This window comes from Oryctolagus cuniculus, chromosome 10 (genome assembly GCF_051225735.1).
Source record: "Oryctolagus cuniculus isolate XC-2025 breed Fujian yellow rabbit chromosome 10, ASM5122573v1, whole genome shotgun sequence".
Classification (NCBI taxonomy): domain Eukaryota; kingdom Metazoa; phylum Chordata; class Mammalia; order Lagomorpha; family Leporidae; genus Oryctolagus; species Oryctolagus cuniculus.
The window spans coordinates 49,581,015-49,603,962 of record NC_142876.1 but is presented as its reverse complement, the minus strand read 5'-3'; the positions used below and the strand labels follow the sequence as shown (position 1 = coordinate 49,603,962).

Below are 22,948 nucleotides of genomic sequence, written 5' to 3'. Positions count from 1 at the left end.
CTGGTCAGAGGACCTGAACTCATTTAGTGCCGCTCCATGCTCTTACACAATCAGATCACCTATCTTGAGTTTCAATTTCCTCTTACAAGAATTTGCTCTACTCTTCCCAGGCTAAAGATCAACCTCCTTGTCTAAAAAGGACAGAAGTGTAATAGGAGTTGAGGAGTCCTCCTTCCTGTTCGTATTAGTCTCTCTATTCTGGTTTTGAACTTGCAGCAATGTTGTTTTTGTTCTTGTTGAAATCTTTCCATAGTCTCAATACAGTGAGCATCAAAGCCACGAGTCTATTCCTCTCTCAGGTTCCTGTTATCACTGTTTTTTAAAAAAGGTTTTATTTATTTATTTGAGAGGTAGAGTTACAGACAGAGAGGCAGAGACAGAGAAAAAGGTCTTCTTTCTGCTGGTTCACTCCCCAAATGGCCACAACATCCAGAGCCAGGAACTAGGAACTTTTTCTGGGTCCCCAACATGGGTACAGGGGCCCAAGCACTGGTGCCATCTTCCACAGCCTTCACAGGCCATAGCAGAGAGCTGAATCTGAAGAGGAACAGCTGGGACACAGACCAGAGCCCACATGGAATGTTGGCGCCACAGGCTTAGCCTACTATGTCACAGCGCCAGCCTCTGTCACTATTTTTTTTATTATCATGTTTGATCACTGGATCTGCTTTACAATTTCTTCCAAATCACTCCTAAATCCAAGCTCTCAAATATTTCATGTGGAGCCACAATAGTCTGACTCCTCAATTGCCTCACCTCTCCATCTTCTTCCTGATCAAGATCATTGAGGATTATTGGCTAAAAAGTTCACATCTGCAAGCAGCCCAAACCTACTGGCAACATTACCTTTTCTAGACAGATGGCAAAACCTAGACAATGTTGATTATCATAAACTCTTAAATGTAACCAATAGGATGTTTTCCTCTCAAGGCCTCTCTCTCTTCCCTTTCCCTATCAGCTATTCTATGATCATCATCATCTAATAACAATTTGATGACTGTACTGTAATTATTAAATGCAGTCAGCGAGGCTGAAACAACCTCGTAATATGTTTGCTTCCCCTATTCTTTATGGAAATAAAGGCAGTAATGTGTGCAGTGGTTAAGACTGAAGACTGTGGCAAACCTGCTTAGGTTTAAATCCAGCCTCCATTCCATAGTAGCTATGTGACCTTGACAAGCTACACAGCCTCATCGGTGCCTCAGCTCCTTCTGTCATATCATAGCTAAAAGTAAGGACACATATAAACAGTACGCAGTGCTTAAAAATAATGCCTGATTGACAATCAGACAAGAGAGTTATTATTTTGTTATTGTTTTTGTTGTGGAAAATTTTATCTCTTTGTTCTGTGAGTAGCTGAGAAATATTTTTATAGAATTTATGTATTTATTTGAGAGAGAGAGGCAAAGAGGGAGGAACGGAGAAGGAGGAAGACATGGAGGGAGAGAGAGGGAGAAGGAGAGGGTGAGAGAAACAGAGAAAGAGCCCTCCTCATTGCACTGGTTCATCCCCAAATACTCACAAAAAGGGACCCTGAAACAAGGCAGGAGCTGGGAACTCAATCCATGTCTGCCACATAAATGGCAGGGACCAAGTAACTTGAGCCATCACCTGAAGCACCCCAGGGTCTGCATTAGTAGTAATCTAGTGCCAGGAGTCAGAACTGGGAATTGAACCCAGGTACTTCAATATGGAGTGAGTTTGTCTTATCAGCTAGGCCACTCCTCTGAGAAATATTTTTTATAAATTTTTGTAGTATAATTACTGTAAAGAAATAAAGAAAAAATTCCTTTGCAAATACAGACAAAAGAAACCCAAGTAGAATTTCTTTCTTTCATAGTATGTGGTTTGTGGGTTAAGGAGCAGGGGATGGTTGTAGATAGAGAGGACAACAAAGGTAGTACTTTCATTACATGGCTTGTTCTTCCAAACGCTATAAGAGAACCCAGACAAGTAGTGCAGACACTATTAAAAGTGGTTAGTGAGGTACACAGTAATAGAATAATGGAGCTGTTCGAGATCTATTCTACATGAGCAATTTTTTTAATTTTTAATCCAATTTATCACCATACAATGACACTTGCCATCCTCCACATTTTGCAGGACTCTATCCTTGATGTTGGAGGCTATGTTAAGAAGATTATTTAAGAGTGACTGCCACTCTTTAAAGCTTTTCTATGTCAGTAATGTCACTGATGACAAGCTGAACTGTACATCCCTGGAAATACACTTGCAATGTTGCAGAGGTTTAACCCTGGATAACTTCAGTACTTTGTTTTGTCATGTACCACTCTGGAGGGAGCATGCATCATTCGGTATGGGTTTGTTAACACTTTCTTGTCTTTAAGATGTAGACCAGCGTAGGTGAGAAAAAATATCTGACCAAGGCTACACACTTGCCTCCTTTGACCACCCAGTGATTTCCATCTTTGCTCCAAATGTATTATTATCTCTAGTGTTACATGAATATCTCTAGAATCAATACTTTTATTTTTCTGATTCTCATTCATTTTAATCAAGGAAGGACAAACAGAACAGACAAATAATAGCACTGATGCTGGCATAGCAACCTGACAACACTGGAAATCCAATTCTCAACTAAAAGAGCACCACAATACAACTTGTGAACAAAAATCTGAGTCCAGCATTCAAAATATGAGTTAGAATATCATCTTCCCAGAAGCTGAATCTGCAAAACCTTAGGACAATATACAAACATATGTCAAGTGACATCCATGTTGATGGTTGGAATCCCAGGCCTACTCAGCCAAAGTGGGAGGAGGCTTCCTTGGCATCCATATTTCTTTGAATAGAGTCTCAAAACATGGGAGCTCACCACCGTGTGTACTGGGATGTTTAACATAACTGGTGTGGGGCCGGTGATATGGCGTGGCAGGTAAAGCTGCCGCCTGCATTGCTGGCATCCCAAATGGGCGCTGGTTCAAGTCCCGGCTGCTTCACTTAGGATCCAGCTCTCTGTTGTGGCCTGGGAAAGCAGGAGAAGATGGCTCAAGTCCTCGGGCCCCTGCACCCACACGAGAAACCTAGCAGAAGCTCTTGGCTCCTAGCTTCAGAACGGCACAGCTCTGGCCATCACAGCCATCTAGGAAGTGAACCAGTGGATGGAAGACTCACTCTCTCTCTCTCCTGGTCTCTCTCTCTCTCTCTCTCTTTCTGCCTCTGCCTCTCTGTAACTCTGACTTTCAGGTAAATAAGTAAAATCTTTAAAAAAAAAACCATAACGGTGCAACAATACATCCATAGACTGAGCTGGCTGGTGAAAATACAATACAAACATTAAACTGTGGCTCAGGCAGCTGTGCAATTGAACTTCCATTAAAAGTTCTAGAAGTGTCTAAGACAATTCCAGGAAAGAGGGTCAATCCTGATTTACATTGATTCTGCCTTATCAACTCATTAAACTCACCAGAGTCTGCAACATACTAATATATAAACTCAAAATGTCATTAAATTATAAAGTACTTGGCATTAGACTGCATTTATAATCAGCTTGAGAATTCATTCAACAAAATACACAGAGTAGCAATGATTGTCAATACCTTTTGAGCACTCACCATGTGTCAGGAAGTGTGCTATAATGCTTTTTGTGCATAATTTCTTACAGCTTTTCAACAATCCTGTGAGGTAGATACTATTTGTAGTGCCATTCTGCAGTAAGAAAGTCAACTGAGAAGAAGTGTCCAAACCAATTTTGCTAGCCAACTTAGGGATGGATGTACAAACTAGCAGCAAATGGCCTTGGTGATCACCATTAACCATTGCTCAATCACCAAAAAAGCCAGCAAGAAGCATCCACATTCATTGACATACAACACCTACCTAGCTGAAGGCTGCAAACTGTCCTATATGAATTGAGACCCCATGAAAATTCTGTCTACTGTTTTCAAGAATTTTTTTCTAAAATATGATTCATGCTTGCATGTGATAGGATACATGCTGATAAAGTATGATTTTTCTGTTTACTATGGGAAAAAATTGTAAAGAATAGCTGTCTTAAACATCCTGTTTTTCAAGTCATCCAAATCAAAGTTTCCCCTCTCCACCAAAACTCTTCTGAAAGTACACATGTAAAATGATGAGTAAATTGATATCATGTATACTATACTAATTTTCAGTGAAGATACCGATGAGAGACTAACTACAGGCTATAATAATATCTCTATAGCTTTCAGACTCTGCAGTCTCTTGTATTCATTTACAACTAGACCTGTTTCATAAAACCTGGAATGTGGTTTTCCTATTTAAAAACAGTTATAGATATTCACAGTCCTTGTAACACTGATCTAATTAGCATAGCTGGTCTTAGTGCTGATTTACCTAATTCTGAGTCCTTGATAAGATAAACGCATCACAGTAATAACACTATTCTTGTGAGAAAACAACATTTGTGGCACAGCTTCCAGAAGCGTACTGCAGTAAAAGGAGGGCACTGTCAGCAACATCAGAGTTCAAAGCCATTCCTGAACTTGCTCCGGAAGCAGCGCCCTGGCCAGTGCTGTTCTAATAGAACAAGCAATAAAAGAGTAAACCTGCAAGGCCTGCATGTTCACCAAGAGACTGCACAGAGAATACGGTCAGTTCTGGTGTCAACTCAAGGTCTGAGCGTGGCATTTGGATAGGTTCACTACATAGCCTTTAGAGGGGGAATGTTTATTCCCTGTTACCCTTCTATCCAGGTGGAAGGAACTCTGCTAATTCTAACAGTCCCAAATCTTCCCACTGTACTGGTCAGTCACATTCTGAATGGTGGTTCTCAAAGCCAGGTCCAAGAGTGGACCACTAGAGATCCCCAAGATACTATCGGGGGACCCGCAAAGGTAAAACTGCTTTTGTAATATATTATTTGCCTTTTTACTCTCATTCTCTCACAAATGTGAAGTGGCAATTTCCAGGGTCTATATGACATGTGATACCTTATCAGAGAAAATGCAGAAGCATGTATGAGAAACCAGCTGCCTTTTTATTAAGCCAGATGTGAAAGACAATGCAAAATATAGAAACATGACACTACTCTTCCCTCTTTTAGAAAACAGTGTTTTTTTCATAAAAAATGCTGTTTATATCACACATATAATAGATTTAATATTTTAAATGAATAAATAAATATCATACAATTCTCTTAGTTCAATTTCTTCATGGTCAACGTTAGTGGATGTTACCCACATTATGAAAGCTCATGGGAATATTCAATATTTTTTCAGAGTGTAAGAGTATTGACACTCAAAATCTTGTGCATTGCTGCTCTAGAAAAGTGAGCGATGGAATGAACTTACCCAAAGGCTGCATTTGAAAAAACTGGGGCAGCTGGTGCCCAACCTGTCTCCTACTCCTCTCACTTGGGAGTCACAGGACCACAGAAAACAAATGTGATCTCATTTTTCATGTTGGGAGCTTGTAGATCCCTGCCAGCACTGTGGAAGGGAGGAGGGGGCATCTGTGGAATTCAGGGATTCAAATTTAGCAAGGGGACCTAACCTGTAGATAAAGACCACACTCTCCACCCTAGTACTTATCGGAACCACGGTGATGCTTCCCTTTCCTGTCTACATATTCTTCTGATCTTGTTCAGAACTGAGGTAAAGAGGAGAGGTCCTACATATTGGACCCTCTGAAGACTGACACTTGGTAAACTGTCTGGGAACCCTGAGAAATAAGAAAGAATTATAATATAAAGAACAAAATAGCCCTGGAGAGACTGGGACTTCTGGCAAGGGAAAACAAGTGTTTTAGTTGAGTGCTGCACATTGCACATTTGCTAACTTGGTTTGCAGTCGTGATGATGCAGTGTGGCTGGGTTTTATGGTTAGGCAGGTGGCTTTTAACATCAAAACATCAAGAGGCTTTAATTCCTGAACCACAGCGGGTATTTTGATCTTGATGCATGACCACAACTTAGTGTGGTTTATTCTCTAGGACAGCGGCTGTTTGTAGAGGTGGGGCCTAGAGCAAAACCAGCAGACTTCAGGAAAGGTCACAGGTCAGAGGTGTGAGAAATGAGGCAGGAATCACAGCGACCTTGGCCAAACGGTAAACACTTCTGGTCAACAGCTGCTGTAGCCTGGTTTTGGCAAGGGTCTGAGGCAACTCAGGACTTTCAGACATGCCTGTAGGCTCCAGCCTAAATGAGCAGAGGCAGCCGTGGAACAGAAAAAGAGGATTATTTCAACATCTACTGCCCAAAGACTAGTGAGCAGAACATTTGCTATTTTTAAATGACAAGTTCAAGCGCCCTAGCAAGGATCTCACTTTAAATTATTAGTGACAAGTCTGTGCGAGCAGCAAAGGATTGGCTCCCTCAAATTCTACTGTGTTCAGGGGCAAGGAAGGCACATTTTGGATCTTCACTGCTCAAAGGTCAGGCTTGAGGGTCACAGACTCAAGGGCCAGCAGCTACCAAGTGCTCTGGATGGTTTTGTTTTTGTTGTTGTTTTTGTTTTACAAAGGAAGGAGACATCTTCCCTTGCAGATGGGCCAAGGCAATTCCACAGCAAGTGGCACAGAAAGCCAGTGAGGCAGAAGACTGAAACACCTGCTTCCCAGACGGTGTCCACTAGGCCAAGCTCACCTGGTGACAGCACTGGACTGCCAGATGCAAGGGGCTCAAAGGAAAAGGATGTTTGAATGTGTTGGTTGCTAAACAAAACTCAACTGGAAGAGGATCCCACTGGTATTTTCAATTTGCACTTCATATTCACTATCTGGGGTTGGGGGAATCCACCCTACACAATGGGCTTCCTTGCAGAAAGTTGCCATTTGAGATACTGCCACCAAAATACAAGGTTCAGAAACGTCCATTGGGCCCTATCTTTTGGGAGTACCTTTCTTTCTCAGACAGCATGTTCCAAATCTCGGAATTTCCCTTTCTCACTCTGAATTCTGCACTCAGCTCAAAGGTCATGGATTATAGACAAGAGGCTTAGACTGACAAGCATCCCAAGAACACTTGGCCTCTCCCCTCAGCTAACCCAGGCTTTCTACGATGGTCTCTGGAACACTAACAACAAGCTTGGGAAACTATTTTGCCCAAGATAACCTTTCTAAGGGTTAGTGTTGGTTTGCTTTCTAAGTCTGTAGGCTGTTTGACCATTGCTGTGATCATCCACCATGCTCCATTAGGTTTGGGACTCTAAAACATCAAATTAGAGATCTATAGAACATGAAGCTGGGACAAAGATAGTCCAACAGACGTGCATCTATCTCTCTGTCTCTGATGGGTTGAGCACACTTCTGGTTGAGTACACACATACTGGTTAAGAACACAAACTCGATGGTTAATCTAAAATTAGGAGCTGGGGCTGATGTTGTGGTACCAGTTCATGTCCTGGCTGCTCCTCTTCCAGTCCAGTTCTCTGCTATGGCCTGCAAAAGCAGCTGAAGATGGTCCAACTGCTTGCAGCCGTGTGGGAGACCCAGAAGAAGCTCCAGACTCCTGGCTTTGGGTTGGCCCAGAACCAGCCTTTGCAGCCACTTGGGGAGTGAACCAGAGGATGGAAGACCTCCCTCTCTGTTTCTCCTTGTCTCTGTAACTCTGCCTCTCAAATAAATGAATAAATAAAATCTTTAAAATAAATAAACAAATAAATAAAGACAAAATAACAAAATCTGGGGCTCATGAAAGTAGAATCTTTATTCTCTACTTCCATGGAGTGGGAGCTATACTACTCTTGATCTCTGTCAACCTTTATGGTAAGTCTGAATGAAAAAACTGAGCACAGAGTTCAGCCACTTCTTTAGCTCATCTCTGTCAGAAGCCAGCCTAAGCTGGCCAGGGTCAGTACTGTTAATATGGTGATTCATATAGGTCTGAAGGCTGGCCCTCATCATAGCACTGTCAAAGACAGGAAGGAAGGGACAACCAATTCTGTGGCGCGATACATTTAAGACAGATTCCCCAACTTGGTCTTTATCAGTTACAAAGGATGTATTTTGTTATTTATCTGCTGACTTTTTGTTTTATTCCTAAAGAACTTAGATGCATAAGAAGTACTAGTTTTTAGATCTATTCATAGACAATCAAATTATCAATAATGTCATGATAATAGCAATATTTCAAAGCAAAAGCTTAAAGATCAGGAAGAAATCAGGTCAAACAGCATCACTATACATACCGCCAACAGGTCCACAAGCCTATCAGAATGGCTCAATGCTGAGGGCCTGAGAGTAGACAATCAAGACTCCATAAGTACTTGGAGGAACCAAGTGCTAGGAACAGAAAGCTACAGGTATGCCTTTATTACTAAGTGAGAACAGTTCTAGGTCAAGCTGGTATAAGGTCATGACAAATGGAACTACTCACAGAAAGAACTACCAATAACACATCAGACATTTATAGTTCTTTTTTTTTTTTTTTGACAGGCAGAGTTATACAGTGAGATAGAGACAGAGAGAAAGGTCTTCCTTCCGTTGGTTCACCCCCCAAATGGCCGCTAAGGCCAGCGTGCTGCTCCAATCCAAAGCCAGGAGTCAGGTGCTTCCTCCTGGTCTCCCATGCGGGTGCAGGGCCCAAGCACTTGGGCCATCCTCCACTGCCTTCCCGGGCCACAGCGGAGAGCTGGACTGGAAGAGGAGCAACCAGGACAGAATCCAGCGCCCCAACCGGGACTAGAACCCGAGGTGCCACTGCCACAGGTGGAGGATTAGCCTAGGGAGTCATGGTGCTGGCCCAGACATTTATATTTCTCTAAGCCATCATCAAGGAGCTCTGTGAGCAGTGACAGAAATCATCTGCTTACAGGCCAGCCTATCCTGCCTCAATCAGTTACATCTTCCCATTCCTAAGGCCAAAGTTTTCTCCCTGAAAACTCCCTGACAACCTTTAAGTCTTGATTCCAAAGTCAGATCCTCCTTCAGGCTGCAACTCTTCAAAGCCCAGAACAGAGTTGTACCCACTGGGTGCATTCTTTTGCACACTTCCAGGGAACCAGCAGAGTTGTTAACAAGGAGACAAAACATCATCAAAACTCCTGTCTGGCATCTCCTAACAGTATGACTTTTTGTGAATAGTTTAAGTAAAGCCATATTCAGATAGACATAAGGCAGATAATGACAATAATGTCTGCCTACCTACCATAGTGGACTGATATAAGGATCACTTGAGAAAATGCAGGAAAAATGCTTGGCTTGATACATGGTAAACACTCAGTAAATACTACATTCAATCACAGCAGTCAGTTTTCAGAAAGGTCCTCAATCCTTGGAAACACAACTTCACAGAGCCATACAGGAAAATGTTGGGCAAAGGGTAAGTTACAGACAAGTTGTGGACTTGAACCAACAGGCTAGTGTTCATGCAGACATTTCAAATTATAAAAGGCCAAAACACACATGAAAACATTCTCAAAGTCATTCATAACTAGGAGATTTCAAATTTAAAGCAAAAAGAGATACTACACAGTCCATAACATTTTAAAAACTTTGAAGTTTGATTAAGCATCATAAAATGATGGGTAAAAAATATGTACACAGTGCTGGTGGACCAGCTTGGCAAAAATTCTTGCATTAGCAGGTAATGACGAACATGCACACAGCTTGCAACCCATCAGTTCTATTCCTTGGCCCATACCTCAGAGAAGAATGGCATTATGTCCCCGGGAGATTACTGGACATGCAAATCTTGCAGGCTCCACTACAAATTACTGAATCAGAAAGTTCAGGCGATACAGTCAGAGCTCCACATTTGAACAGGCTTTCTGGTGATTCTCATACACACTAAACTCTGGGAAAATCCATCCCTACAGCACAGCATCCCTGGCATTTATGGCCACATGGCATGTAAAGTGATGCTGATCACAGCAAAAGTCTGAAACCACACAACCAAGTCCATCAGCAATAAACCAAGGAAACTGTGCCATTTTCATAGCATACAATGCTCAACAGCACTGAAAATGAACCAATTACAGCTGCACAACTCAACGGAATGAATATTACAGACATAATGTAAGCAGAAACAGCAAATCACAGAAAAATACATAGTATCCACACATGTGCAAGATGCATTATGCATCTCTGCATAATATATATGTATACATAAAAGACACATCTCTCTATAGATATATGTACATATATGCACTTAACAAATATACACATAGATGATGAAGCTATAAAGCAAAGCAATGAACAAATAAATAATGGAATAATCAGGGTAGTTGGGGAATGGAAGAAGTACTCTGGATATTTCCAAGGTACTGGAAATATTCTATTTCTTAAATTTCTGGCCGTTAATCCAATTTAGCAATCTTTAAAGTATATCCTTATGTTTTATATACTGTTCTACATGTAATACATTTTTATTTAAAAAGGGCTCTAAAAAAGGTAACCATCATACATATACTAGAAAAAATGGGCATCAATCTGCTTTATATTTTACCTGAATTGAAATCTAAGAACACAGCCTCTAACATCAGGCTGCTTACATTTGAATTATAGCTCCATCATTAAAAAAAATAAGCTTGAGCATATTAGTTAACCTATCCATGTTTTGATTTTCTCATCTGTAAAATGGTATTAATTTTTGAGAACAAATGAGTTAATATATGCAAGGTACTTAGAACAGTGCCTGACACATAGTAATTATTCAAAAATTATAAGCTATTATTACCATAGAATAATAGTAAGTTAAAAGCAACATTTCCTGCATCTAATTCTCAATAAATCATCAGCATCTATGAGAACAGTGAATCTACCTTTCTTTTGTTTTCACAAATGCTGTGTTGGCATCAACCAATATGATAACTTTTTCCTCAATCCTCTCCTCTACTGGGTCCTCAGTATTATGTTACAATTATGCAGAGAACTAAGTAACTCTTGGTCCAGTCTGGCCTACACACACACACACACACACACACACGTTCACACCCAGACACTAAAGAATTAAATCATAGAAGCAAGAGACAGATCTCAGAGAAGACACCAGAACAGTTTCCGAATACCTGCTATTTCCACCACAAATAACCTGTATAATAAAACTGAATACATTCTATCCTTCTCTAATTATAGTCGGCCTAGACAATATCATCTAGGATTGAGGGAGGACTGTTAAAATAAATATGTGTCCTTCCAAGACTTCCAGAATACCAAGTGTGGTCTAAAGAATCCTAGTATTAGATAGTCCATGGAGGGCTACAAGTTAACCAGTGAAAATACTTAACATAGAACAAAGCCTTGTCACATCAACTGCTCAAACTTATTCAGATAATTATACAACTCCTGATTGTGTTTGTATAAAATAAGGGTAATGTGTTGGTCCCCAAATCTTTATAGATCTATAATCTTGCTCCCAATATGCATGTATAATAAACAAGATTATATATATACATGTATATTTTAGATTATATGTATAAACATAAGCATATATATGCACATAATCATTTACTCTTCATAACAACCTCTGTGATAGATGCTATTTATTATTCCTGTTTCATAGCTGAGCATATTGAGGGACAGAAACATCCAAATAGTGTTCAAGTTCACTCAACAACAGGTGTTATCAAGCCGGGGATCCAACACAAATCACCTGCTCTACAGTCTCCATTATTGAGCATGATACCTCATTGCATCTCTAGACCACAAAATTAGTATAACTTAAATAAAAGAAAGAAATCCAACATCTACAGAAATGTTGTACTAGGTGTTATATTCAGTTCAGAAAAATAAAAATTTTATTTGACAAATGTGTTACTGTGTACACATAAGGTATGTATAAAATATCTGAAAGGAAAAAAATAGAATGAGACCCCTTACTCACACCATATACAAAAATAAATTTCAGGTAGTAAAGTATCTAAAATATCTAAATTTGACAATATGAACAGATGAGTAATATCTGAAAAAGAAAAAGTGTAAGAAAGCTGTGGAGGTTGACAGGCCTCAATTTATACCCTGGCTCACTAACCAAAGTTGTTGTATTCCTGTTACACATCAGAGATATGTGTACAAGTAGTTTAATTACAAATAACCAAAATTCCAGAAAATAAGGAATCAGAATCCTGTCAATACCTAATATATATGCAAAATCAGTACTAAAGAAAGTAACCTATGTTCCAAAATCCATTTACTTTCCTTCTTGATACTTTAAAAGAAATCTGCATAATAATTCATTATTATCTACATTTAAATATACCACTACCTCTCTTTAAAACAAAGATCCATCAAGATGGCCTCAAAAAAGGGAAAGGTCATAGACCACATCATGGATTTAACTCCATTTCATTTACAAGGCACTGAAATGTGAATCAATTCATAAATTAAATAAATGGTTTTAATATTCTCCCCAAATGTTCTTAGTTATTTGTCTAACAAAGATAGAAGTGTAAATAAAATTCAATGCCAAAAACACAATCACTACGTGTAAACCATTACTTTTATGATAGAAAAACAATGTTGGGGCAAGAGCAAGTTCAAAAAACTGAGGCCACCGAAACAGCACCATCTTTTTTAAATACAGTAAAATAAAGTCCACACGTGTAAGAATAAAAGTAAATTAGAGTTATCTTGAAGCAAACAAATCCTAGGTGGGCAATTACCCATGGAACTGGATTCCTTAGTTTTCATCATTATGCAGAATCCTCCACCAACAATCAAGACCTGCCAAACCACCATTATAATCAGAGAGAAAGAGCTTCTGGACAGATCTTCCCAAAGTATGAGCACTCTGCATCCCTCATGGCAAACTCTCAGGTCTTGAAAAAAGCTACACAAACATAAAAATGGTCAACTGTACCCAAATACATACTGAACAGACAGAAAACTATGAGTTTATGGCATTATAAAGCCTGTGATAAAACCTTTTTTTGTTTTTTTTTGTTTGACAGGCAGAGTGGACAGTGAGAGAGAGAGAGAGAGAGAGAGAGAGAGAAAGGTCTTCCTTTTTTGTAGTTGGTTCACCCTCCAATGGCCGCAGCGGCCTGCGCAGCACGCTGATCCGATGGCAGGAGCCAGGTACTTCTCCTGGTCTCCCATGGGGTGCAGGGCCCAAGCACTTGGGCCATCCTCCACGGCACTCCCTGGCCACAGCAGAGAGCTGGCCTGGAAGAGGGGCAACCGGGACAGAATCTGGTGCCCCGACCGGGACTAGAACCCGGTGTGGCGGCGCCGCAAGGCGGAAGATTAGCCTAGTGAGCTGCGGCGCCGGCCGATAAAACCTTTTTAAAATTAGAACCAAAGTAAAAATTGGGTAGGGCCTCACTGAAAAGTGGGTCACTTGTAAGCTCAGAGAAGGTATTAAGAAGCACTGTTGAAAAGATTAGAATCCTAACACTCAAATCTTCTGCGTGAAAACTTGAGGTCAAACAGATAGTTCTTTGCCTCCGCCCTCCTTCTGATTAAAGGAATGGCAAAAAAGGCCACGAATTACATAATTTCAAATGCCTTTGTTGGTTGAAGCCATATTGTTCAATTACCAAAAGAACATCAAAAACTATCCAGCAGGAAAATCCACAACAGGTGCTGAGTGGCTTGTCACCATAAATGCTCAAGGGGCCTTTAGTTGCACTGAAATGATCTTTCCTTCTTGTTAAAATCATTTTTAACTTCCTTAACTTCCCAGACATTTCTAGTGTCTACTGGTCTTTCTAATTTTTTGAGTATAACAAGCACACATGACACAAAGATATGGATGATTTTATGGATTAACTTGAAAATGCAGACACAAATGGAATTGAGTATCTGATTCCATAAAGTACAAAAGTAAGGAAAAATAATCTTTGCTGCTAGGACCCAAGTAAATAGTGACCACTGAAGATGGTTAAAATTGGGAGGGCATGTTCCTGGGGAGCTGGTAATTCGTGTCTTTGTCCAGGGCTGATTACACAGCACGTTTGGTTTAGGAACACTTAGCAGCCTGTTCCCTCACATGTGGAATTTCTTGTATGCATGTGATTTTCCATAAAGTAGTTGAATGTGTGTTTATTATCATCTGAATTTTGGATTTTCTGACATACTACTAGAACCTAAACTTGGAGATGCTGACATCAAATAGATCCTATCAAGGGTGGGTGCCACAGGAGCTGCAAAAGCTATTATGTTAGCTGCACACACACACAAAAACCCACCGCCTTTCTTTATTTACTGAAGCAGAAAGCCATAAAGAATGAATTTCAAACTTTGAACTTTTGTGTCAACCAGTTAAGACAACAAAAGGGAAAAAAAAATGTGGTCAGTCTCTAGTTTATTAAAGATTTATGTTAAGCAAGAAAGTGTATTAAATCTCCTTTAAGCTTAATAAAATTAATGATTTTTAGGTATTTATTTCAGTTCTTCCTTATTAGCTTCCCAACCAGCTAACAGGCATTTTGTGCAAGATTACAGCCAAGCCAAGTGTAACCACCAACCAACAATAGGTCAAGTTACAAATAAAATAGTTCTAGGCTTTCTCAGGAGCAAGCAAATCAGTATCTGCACTCCAGCAACTCGAGAAAATATTCAGGAGAACCTGTTAAGTCCTTTTGAAATGCAGACAATGTATTTAAGGGAAGTCAAATAATTTTATTTTGTGGGGAAAATAATTCATACTAGTCAAAGGTGGAAAATGTGTCATTAAAACAGTTCAAAAATTGGTCACAGGATCTCCTATGTTTATTTTTACAATGAGCAATCTGAAAAATATACAGTTTCAAAAAATAAAACCATGCATATTCTGTAGCCTGAGAGGTTTGTAGGCTCTTAGGAAGTATCTTAAGTTCCAGAATTCAAATGCACACACATATTTTTGAGCACCTCAGTGTATTATTTGTTGATTAAGACAACTTGAAGAATTTCAAAAACAGATTACAAATCATTTCCTTAAGTTTTTTCTTCTTTCTCCAAGAGTAACATATAAAATAACGGTGGAAAAACCTAACCAAACATGACATTACTTTTGGCTTCAGATGACAAAGGCAAGCAAAAATTTAAGGCCAAGACTAACTAGAGTAACTTAAATGCTAACCCCTCTCTACTGTTATATTCATCCTCTCAGTGTTACACAGAGGTAGAGGGAGAAAACCATGTGCTTCAATGTCAAGCAAAACTCAACTACAACAAATAAAGCTTTATTCTGGGTTCTCATAATACTCAAAATGCCTGAGTTCTAGTTTCATCAACTTTAAAATGGGAATAAAACTGCCCATCTCACAGGATAGGTGAACTTAAACTATGAACTGAAGCTACAAAATTGTTTCCCTCGAAATGAACAACACCTACTTCCTGAGTTTTGTTAACCACTACCAGACACCAGTTTGTAAAGAGTTTTGAAGAGGTAACAGCTAATATACACAGTTGTGAGTTTTCTCCTGTGAATGCACTCTTTCAAGTTACATGATTGGCCTCCTAACAATTACTAAATATGAAATAAATTATGAAATGTCTCAAAACAGTAGATGTGGAAAAAACCCAAAATGTCAATGCTTACAATCCTTACTGGAAACAGTGATATAAAAGCCCAATATTTAGTGCAACAGAAGAAAGCTGAATAAACTAAGAACTGATTTTAATAGTGAGGTAAAAAACAGTCATTTTACATTTCCAGTAATGTCTGGAATAATAAAAGATTCTAAATTATGTACCTTTTAACTGTTGTTTTGCTACTTCCTGAATCCACTCAAACATTAAATAATGTATCATAATGGGGATAAAATCTTGGTATCCACGTCCTAAATTATAAGTAATTAATTTTTAAAAAATTGACTGAAAAGCCAGTGCTAAAAGTGAAATCACAATACACAGTAGTACAAAGGTACACTATTATGCCTGTTTTTACTTAGTCACTTATTATTTATTTAATCAGTAAGCCTATTTTGGGGGGTACCTAGGAAGAGATCAGGGATCAAGCATCTGAGTTATTATGAATGGGATGTTATGTGAGAGGACTTTAATAAGTTCACAGAAAAGCAGAAGTTTAGTTTATTTTGTTGCAAAAAGTGTTTGAAGTTCATGCAGAGCTTTTCCATAGTATACATTTTCCATGAACTTTTGGAAGACCCCTTGTATTTAAAATGCTACCTCCTTTTAAGTGGCTCAAGATGCTTTAAAAGCATTATACAACTGAATTTCCCAATGCTACTTGGAATAAACAAAATTACACTGTTTACTTAATCAAGGCATTCAGTAGACCAGAGAGTCTATTCTGCTATTAAATGGTTTTCTATAGCCTAAGTTCCAGATCCTAGTAAGGTCCACTTAGGCAACATTTCCACAATCATAACAGATAAGAAATTAAATATTCAATCAGTAAGGGGAATGCAAGTAATTTTACAATTGTTTAACCAACTAGTAAAATCTCTCAGGCACAGATAGCAGCACAATGTGGTCACTCCATGATAACCTCATGGAGTTACCCTTCAACTTAGCAAGTTGTCCTTTGGACCTAAATCTAACTCAGCCTGCTGAGCTTTGGTGGTTTCAAATTTAACTGTAAAAATGTTCTAGTGTTACTTCAGATTATCATTGTCTTATTTCTACTCTTCTTAACTTTCTATTCTTCAGTTATATATCTATTACTTGTGATCTTTGTCCAATTGATCCTCACTCAGAAGACTGAAATCCCACTGGTGATTTTACCTGTCCTTCTTTGTAGCTTTTCCCAAGTGTAACTATTCTTAACCCATGGGGTGGTTTAACAATATTCTTGAACCAAAAGTAGAACTAAAATGTTTTGTTTCATACAGTAGGGATTCTGAAATCTGGCTGCACAATAAATCATTTCTTACTGATGGTCTTTCATATATCAATGAATCCAATTTTTTGCAATAACAAATAATGCTTCAATGAACATCTTCGGGTGTGTATATATTATTTATTATATTATACTATTATATAACTAGAGGAGGCTTTCTAGGACAAAGGTCTAACTGCGTTTTTAATGCTGACCCATATCACTCAATTCAGTGATTCTCACAGAGACTATTTTCTCTGAAATAAAAAAATGAGGCCATAAAAGCAATAATTTTTACACTTGATCTTAGCCAAAAGGCTGAGAAACGATAAAAGCAATAATTTTTATTCTCAGCAATAATACACTTTCTTTTAGTCTTATCTTCACACCTCTAAATAATTTACTTTTACTGATAAAGCTATCACAGCCAGTAAACAAGACTTTAAAGTCAAGAATACAAAAAATACACATAACTTCTAATCAAGCATGTCTGAGAAATTCTTGTTAATAAATCCCCCCCAAATGTCCTTCTACAACTGTGAGCACCTGAAATTCCTTACATCTTAGGTTGAAAATTAAAGTAATTCCAAAACAACTGAAAAGGAGAAGTATTGGGATAATTTTAAGCAGTCCCCCAAAATCACAGAAATAGAAGTCCTTCTCAGATCAACTAATCCAACCAGACCCAAGAAGTTACTGTTGATTAAAAACGGGATCATGAGAGTTTAAGAGGGTAGACTACATCTGGACCAGATCAGAATCCCAAGCTTTCTGCCCTTGAGAGACAGTACACAAGAGCAACTCATTTGCACAGAGTAAGTTGTTATATTCTCACTTTCCATGACACTGTAGAAAGTATTCCATCAACTACCAACTGACACTTAACATACAACTGTACTCGAAGTTGCAGGAGATACATACGTAGATGGCTGTCCTCACCATTCATAGCGTGTGTGTACATGCGCATACACATGTGCAAGGGCGACATGAAGGCTTGAGTGCTGCACAGCTGGACACTGAAATGCACTACTACTTGAGTGCATATCAAGAAGAACTCAGCAGAGTTTTTATATAACCTAAATTTTCATTTACAAATCTCTACAACATAAATCATAATCTTCAAATCCTTCTTTCAAAAAGTCCCACTGAGCTTCTGAATTCACCCTGTTCTGCTCACTTTCAACCTATTACTTTATACATTATAAGATTCAGCTCTTACTGAAATTTAATTATCTATACCTCTTCCCTAGCACATTAGTTTTTCTATATCTCTTCCCCAGTATGAATAGGGTTAATTAAATACAGATCACCATATACTCAAGTTAACTGATAAAAATTTCTGAAAAATTAAAACAAGAATACATTTTCAGTAGAAAAACATTCTGTGATTTATTGGTACAAATTATGTTAAGAACTTATAGTTCTTATCTTGAAAATACTTAACTTCTAGAAGGTGTACTGGTAGCAGATACGAACTACTTATTCAAATGACAAAATCCAAATTCCAAGTCTATCATATTTTTAAATGGCTGATAAAATTCACTGCCAACTCTAAGCAGTGCTTAAACTTGATTACTTTTTGTATTTGAGCCAAAAGAACAAATTTGAATAATGTTAACTTGGGCAAAATGATAGAGTGTATACATAAACACTACACTTCTTAAATAACAGCTCTGATTTTTCTTTAAAAATTCACTCTTCTGACTTAAGAATATCTCCTTGAAAACAGGATAGGGATTTGAGTTACTTAAGATTTCCAAAAAAAGCATTTTAAAGTAAGATTAACTGTTGCTTTAAGTCTTGACATTTCCCGATTAATAGCCCTAAAGCTTAATAAGGCACAACAGATTTCAGAATTGAAAATTTTTAATGAAAAAGAAATTAAGGACAATTTTGTGCAACATACTGTCTCCAAAATAATGCTACAGGAAGACTTAAGTCTCCACATGTGAAAAATAAGAGCTATCTAAAAAGATTTCCCTCTTAAAATCTTAGTCTGAACTTTTAGAAAGAGGTCACAGAAGACTTTGATGAAAGTATAAAGCAAAAAATATGCTCTGCTTGTACATCCTTGCTATTAAGGCCTAAATGTGTATGTGTGTATATAGGTAAAATCTTTTACAAATATGCCCATAAATTGTTTTGGGATGTATAAATTATTATATAAGAAAAGAGTAAAGACCTAGATAACCACATCTAGAGAGTAACTAACTGGCAACACCAACTAAATTAGTAGTTCTGACTTCCAATAGAATTTAAGTTGTAAGTTGTGTGAAAATCACATAAACATTGAGAATAAATATTTTATGCTGAAGACAATGATTGAATCCTAGACTTTCCACATTCTAAAGCAAAGCTTCATCTTATGTGATTCACGTGTTGAATGTTAACCTCTAAAATTTGTACCTAACAGGTGAAAAACACATATGGTATCATGTATTTTTGTTCCTAGGTCCTCCTACAGATTTGAAACCAGGACATATGTGATTAGACTAAGAATCTAGAATTTCTATGAACATCAAGGTACTGTCCTTGATGTCTATTAATTCAGTCAACTGTATTTAAATTAGAACAATCCTATACAATCACGATGTGAAACAGAAAAACAAACCAAGTTTTGTAATCTATTAATTACTGGGTCACAGGTAAAAGAAACACTGATTTCTTTTTCTAATGATGAACTCAACTATGAATTTGAAAGTCAACTGTATAATTTTAAAGGAAAACTAGTCTAATTTTATGATATAATATGTTATCCCTAAGCTGCAAAGTTTAATGTTCAAATTGTTCTTTAATGTAAAGGACAAAGCCAATATCTTAGATTAAAATCATAAAGCTGATATCCTCACAGGTTAACAAGAATTATGCAAATGTAGGTGACAGAATAACTAAACTAGTAAAGACTCTCTTAAAATAATACAAGGAAAGCAGACACTTTGGTTAACAAAGGAAAAGAATCCTTTGAACGTTCAATTATATTTAACTGCCCTGCAAAAGCAAGGTTGCTCTAATAATCGACACAATTGCTTTTCTAAAACTCTTGGCTGCTTGGCCTGGTCTGAAAAAAAGAGGAAAACAAAGCAAAGCAAAACAAACTAGACTTTTAACAGTAGAACACTGCAGAAGAACCACTTTCACCTTGCAGATAGAGCTTTGTTGTTCTAGGGTGTAAACCAGACCAAGAGCTAAGTCATCCCCGATCTCAGTAGCATCCACATGGTGCATTTAACCCTCAAACTTATGTTGACCAACTGCTCTGCTTCCACTCCTCATGACCTTTCAAATCACTCAGTGTTACTGCTTGACTGGCACTCAGGAATTATAAGACTTCCAAAAACTCTATGACAAAGTTACAATGTCCCTTTCCAGCAAGGTTTATAAAAATCCACCTCAGTGCAAAAGACACTGCAAAAGAACAATGGAAAAGATAAGGACATTATTCGACTTTACGGATGATATATTTTAAATGTAAAAGGTCAAAAAAACAAAAAACAAAAAAACCTCCAAATTTCACACCTGATCTCCAGGCGAGGACTAACAGAGGAAATGAGATTGCTTTAGTCCTAACACATGTAGACTTCCTGCTGTGTTAAAGACCAACAAATGTCCCCTCCTGTCCTAACTCCACTGTGCAGTATCCAATTAAAACTTGAATTTAGATCCAAAAGTTGGTGAAAACAGACATGTAATGCCGCGTTCACATTCAATTTATTGTCTGCAAATCAGTTAAGACCAAACCAAAAGACGCCAAAAATAATGCTTTTAAAATATTTTCAAAACGTATGATGACCCCTTTTGTCGAAGAAGAAAACACGAGCTACACATAAATAGCCAAGCCCTGCCTTCCTTTTAACTTCAAACACGAGGAGTAGCGCTTTTTTCCTTCTTCCCCTTCAGCCTAACCTCTTTAAAAAAAAATTTTTTTTGAAAGAAACAATAAATGAAGTGACAGGAGGCGCAAGAACGAGGAGTGTGCGCTCCAGAGAATAAAGGGCGGTTTTATAACAGGAGGTACTTTTGTTAGCAAGTGACTGGCAGGTCTCCTCCTCCAAGTTAGGAGAAATCCCATCTACTCCCCAAAACTGCAGAGGCCAAACATGTTTCATCTAATAGTTCTGAAATCCCAGAGTCAGGAGAGAGCTGAGGTGGGGGAGACCCGCGAGTGGGGGAAGGGGAGGAAGAAAGAAAGACCAGCAGGAGACACAGAACAAAAGGAGAAACCCAAGAAAGGGGGAAGGAACGAGGCGCTCGGGCGTCCCAGGAGCCAGTGCTGGGGACAGCAGGATCCGGGGAGGAGACCCGCCGGGCTGGGCGCGCCGCACCATGGCGCACCATGGACAGGGCTCGGTGCGGCCGCGGCCCACACCCCTCTAGGGGGCAGCGGGAGAAAGCGCGAGAGACCCCGGGCGGGCGCCGGCCCCGTCCCGCCCCAGGCGCCCGCAGGCCCCCAGCCCCTGCGGCCGGAGCGCGCCAGGCCCTGACCCGTGAAGACCGTGGAGGGCGGGGGGCGATCAGCACCATCTGCGCCCACCTTCCCCCTCCCAGCCCGGCGGAACGGCACTTCCGAGGCGCGCGCACCCGCACTTTTCGGGGCTGCCACCCGGCTGCCCTGCCCCCCGCGCCGCCAAGGCTGTGCGCAGGGTGGGGAGGGGGCTCTCGGTGGATCTCCCAGTCCCGAGGCAAGGGCGGGCACGCCCCTCTCCCGCAACCTCTCCGGGACTCCACCGCAGGCGGGGACAGGCTCGGGACCCCGCCATGGCCCCCGCCCAGCGCGAAGGTCGCGGCCCGGGCTGCGCGTCGTCGCCTCCGGGGACCCGGCTGGCGGGCCTGGAGGGACCTGGGGGGCAGTCCTGCGCCGGACACCGAGGGAAAGTTGGGCAGGCGGTGGGGTGAGGGAAGCTGTGACCCGCCTGGAGCAGGTGCTTCTAGGCGCGGAGGAGCCTCCCGGTACAGATTCAATGAAAAGGCTCGCTGGCGCTCTCCGGAGGGTGTGAAAAGTGCGGGAGGCTCAGGGCGAAGGCGGGCCCGGGACGCACACAGGGCAGCGGCAGCCGGAGAGAGAGCAGTCATCCCCGGGTAACGGAACTTCTCCCTGCCCGCCGGCGACGGGGCGTGGGGGAGCCACGGGCAAGGTGCCCCAGACGCAGGCCGGAGGACTACTCAGAACAAGGGGGCAACGCTTTCTTTTCAAGTGGGACCCATATGGAAAATCGTGAGGGCAAGAGAAGAATAGGAGGCAACTCTTGGCTGGATAAAGACAATAGGACTGTGGAACCCTCGGGCACCGGGAGGCGCGCGGGTGCCAGGGTGGGGTGGAGGCAAGTCCCGTAACTAAGCCACCAGAGTGAGAATCGCTACTGCAAACTCGCGACCCACCCCTGTAGAAATAAGCAAAACAAAACAAACAAAAAAAAAATTGGAGCAAAGTGCAATGCGAAGGGCCCGAAAGCACAGAAAACTGCAAAACCTGGGAGCACTCCCGCCTCATCCTTCGCCTTCCTAAGGACACCCGCCGACCCGAGAGCGGGTTCCTCACCCCAAAGGAGGAGCAGAAAGGGCCCGCGATCGGTCCTACCGAGCCCTTGCCGGGCAAGGAGCGGGAGACCAGCTGGCCCCGGCAGCCCTACCCCCGCGCCCGGCCCGAGCCTCGTGCCTGCGCAGCTCCCGGCCGCGCGGTGCGGCACCTCCCTTCCCGGGTGCGCAGCCCGGCCCCGCAGCGGCGCGGGGAACAAAGGGACCCGGCGCCGCCCGCCCCACCCCGCCCGCAGCCCGGCCCACGGGGACTACCACGTACCTGAAGCAAGGCCGCCAGCAGCGGCAGCAGGGTCCGCGGCGCTCCCGCTATCCGGCACATGGAGGCGGAGAGGGGCCGAGCGAGGAGCCGGAGGCGGCGGTGGCGGCGGCAGCACCAACAGCGGCGCGGAGAGACGGCTCCAGGCAGTTTCCAGCCCCTTCCCTTCCCCTCCCCACCCCACCCCCTTCTCCGCTGCTCTCCTCTCCCCGCCAATGGAGAGCGAGCTGATGACAAATAGCGGGCCGCCGAGTCCGCGGGACTCGCGCTAGGAGTAATAAAACAGACCGAGGGATCAAGGAGCCGGGGAGGGGGCGAGGGGAGGGCGCGAGTGTGTGTGCGTCTGTGTGTGTGTGTGTGTGTGTGTGTGTGTGTGCGCGCGCGCGCGCAGGCGGCCGCGGGGGCAGCGCGGGCGGTTCTGCTCCGGCCCGGAGCGCAGCGGAAGCTCTGAGGGATGCAGCGGCGGGGACCTTGGCCGGTGCGTGATGCGGCGATGGAAGTGGAGCGGG

The 22,948-nt window shown here is 41.2% G+C and overlaps 1 protein-coding gene across 1 annotated transcript in view; it reads right to left on the bottom strand.

The window, feature by feature from the left end:
- CDH2 (cadherin 2) overlaps window positions 1–22,577 on the bottom strand; it is a 241,498-nt gene extending 218,921 nt beyond the window's left edge. The window contains exon 1 of the mRNA XM_051851320.3: window positions 22,443–22,577. Coding sequence (XP_051707280.1) covers window positions 22,443–22,502 — 60 coding nt within the window. The 5' untranslated portion in view covers window positions 22,503–22,577. The remainder of the gene's footprint in view (window positions 1–22,442) is intronic.
- Window positions 22,578–22,948: the final 371 nt, after the last annotated feature.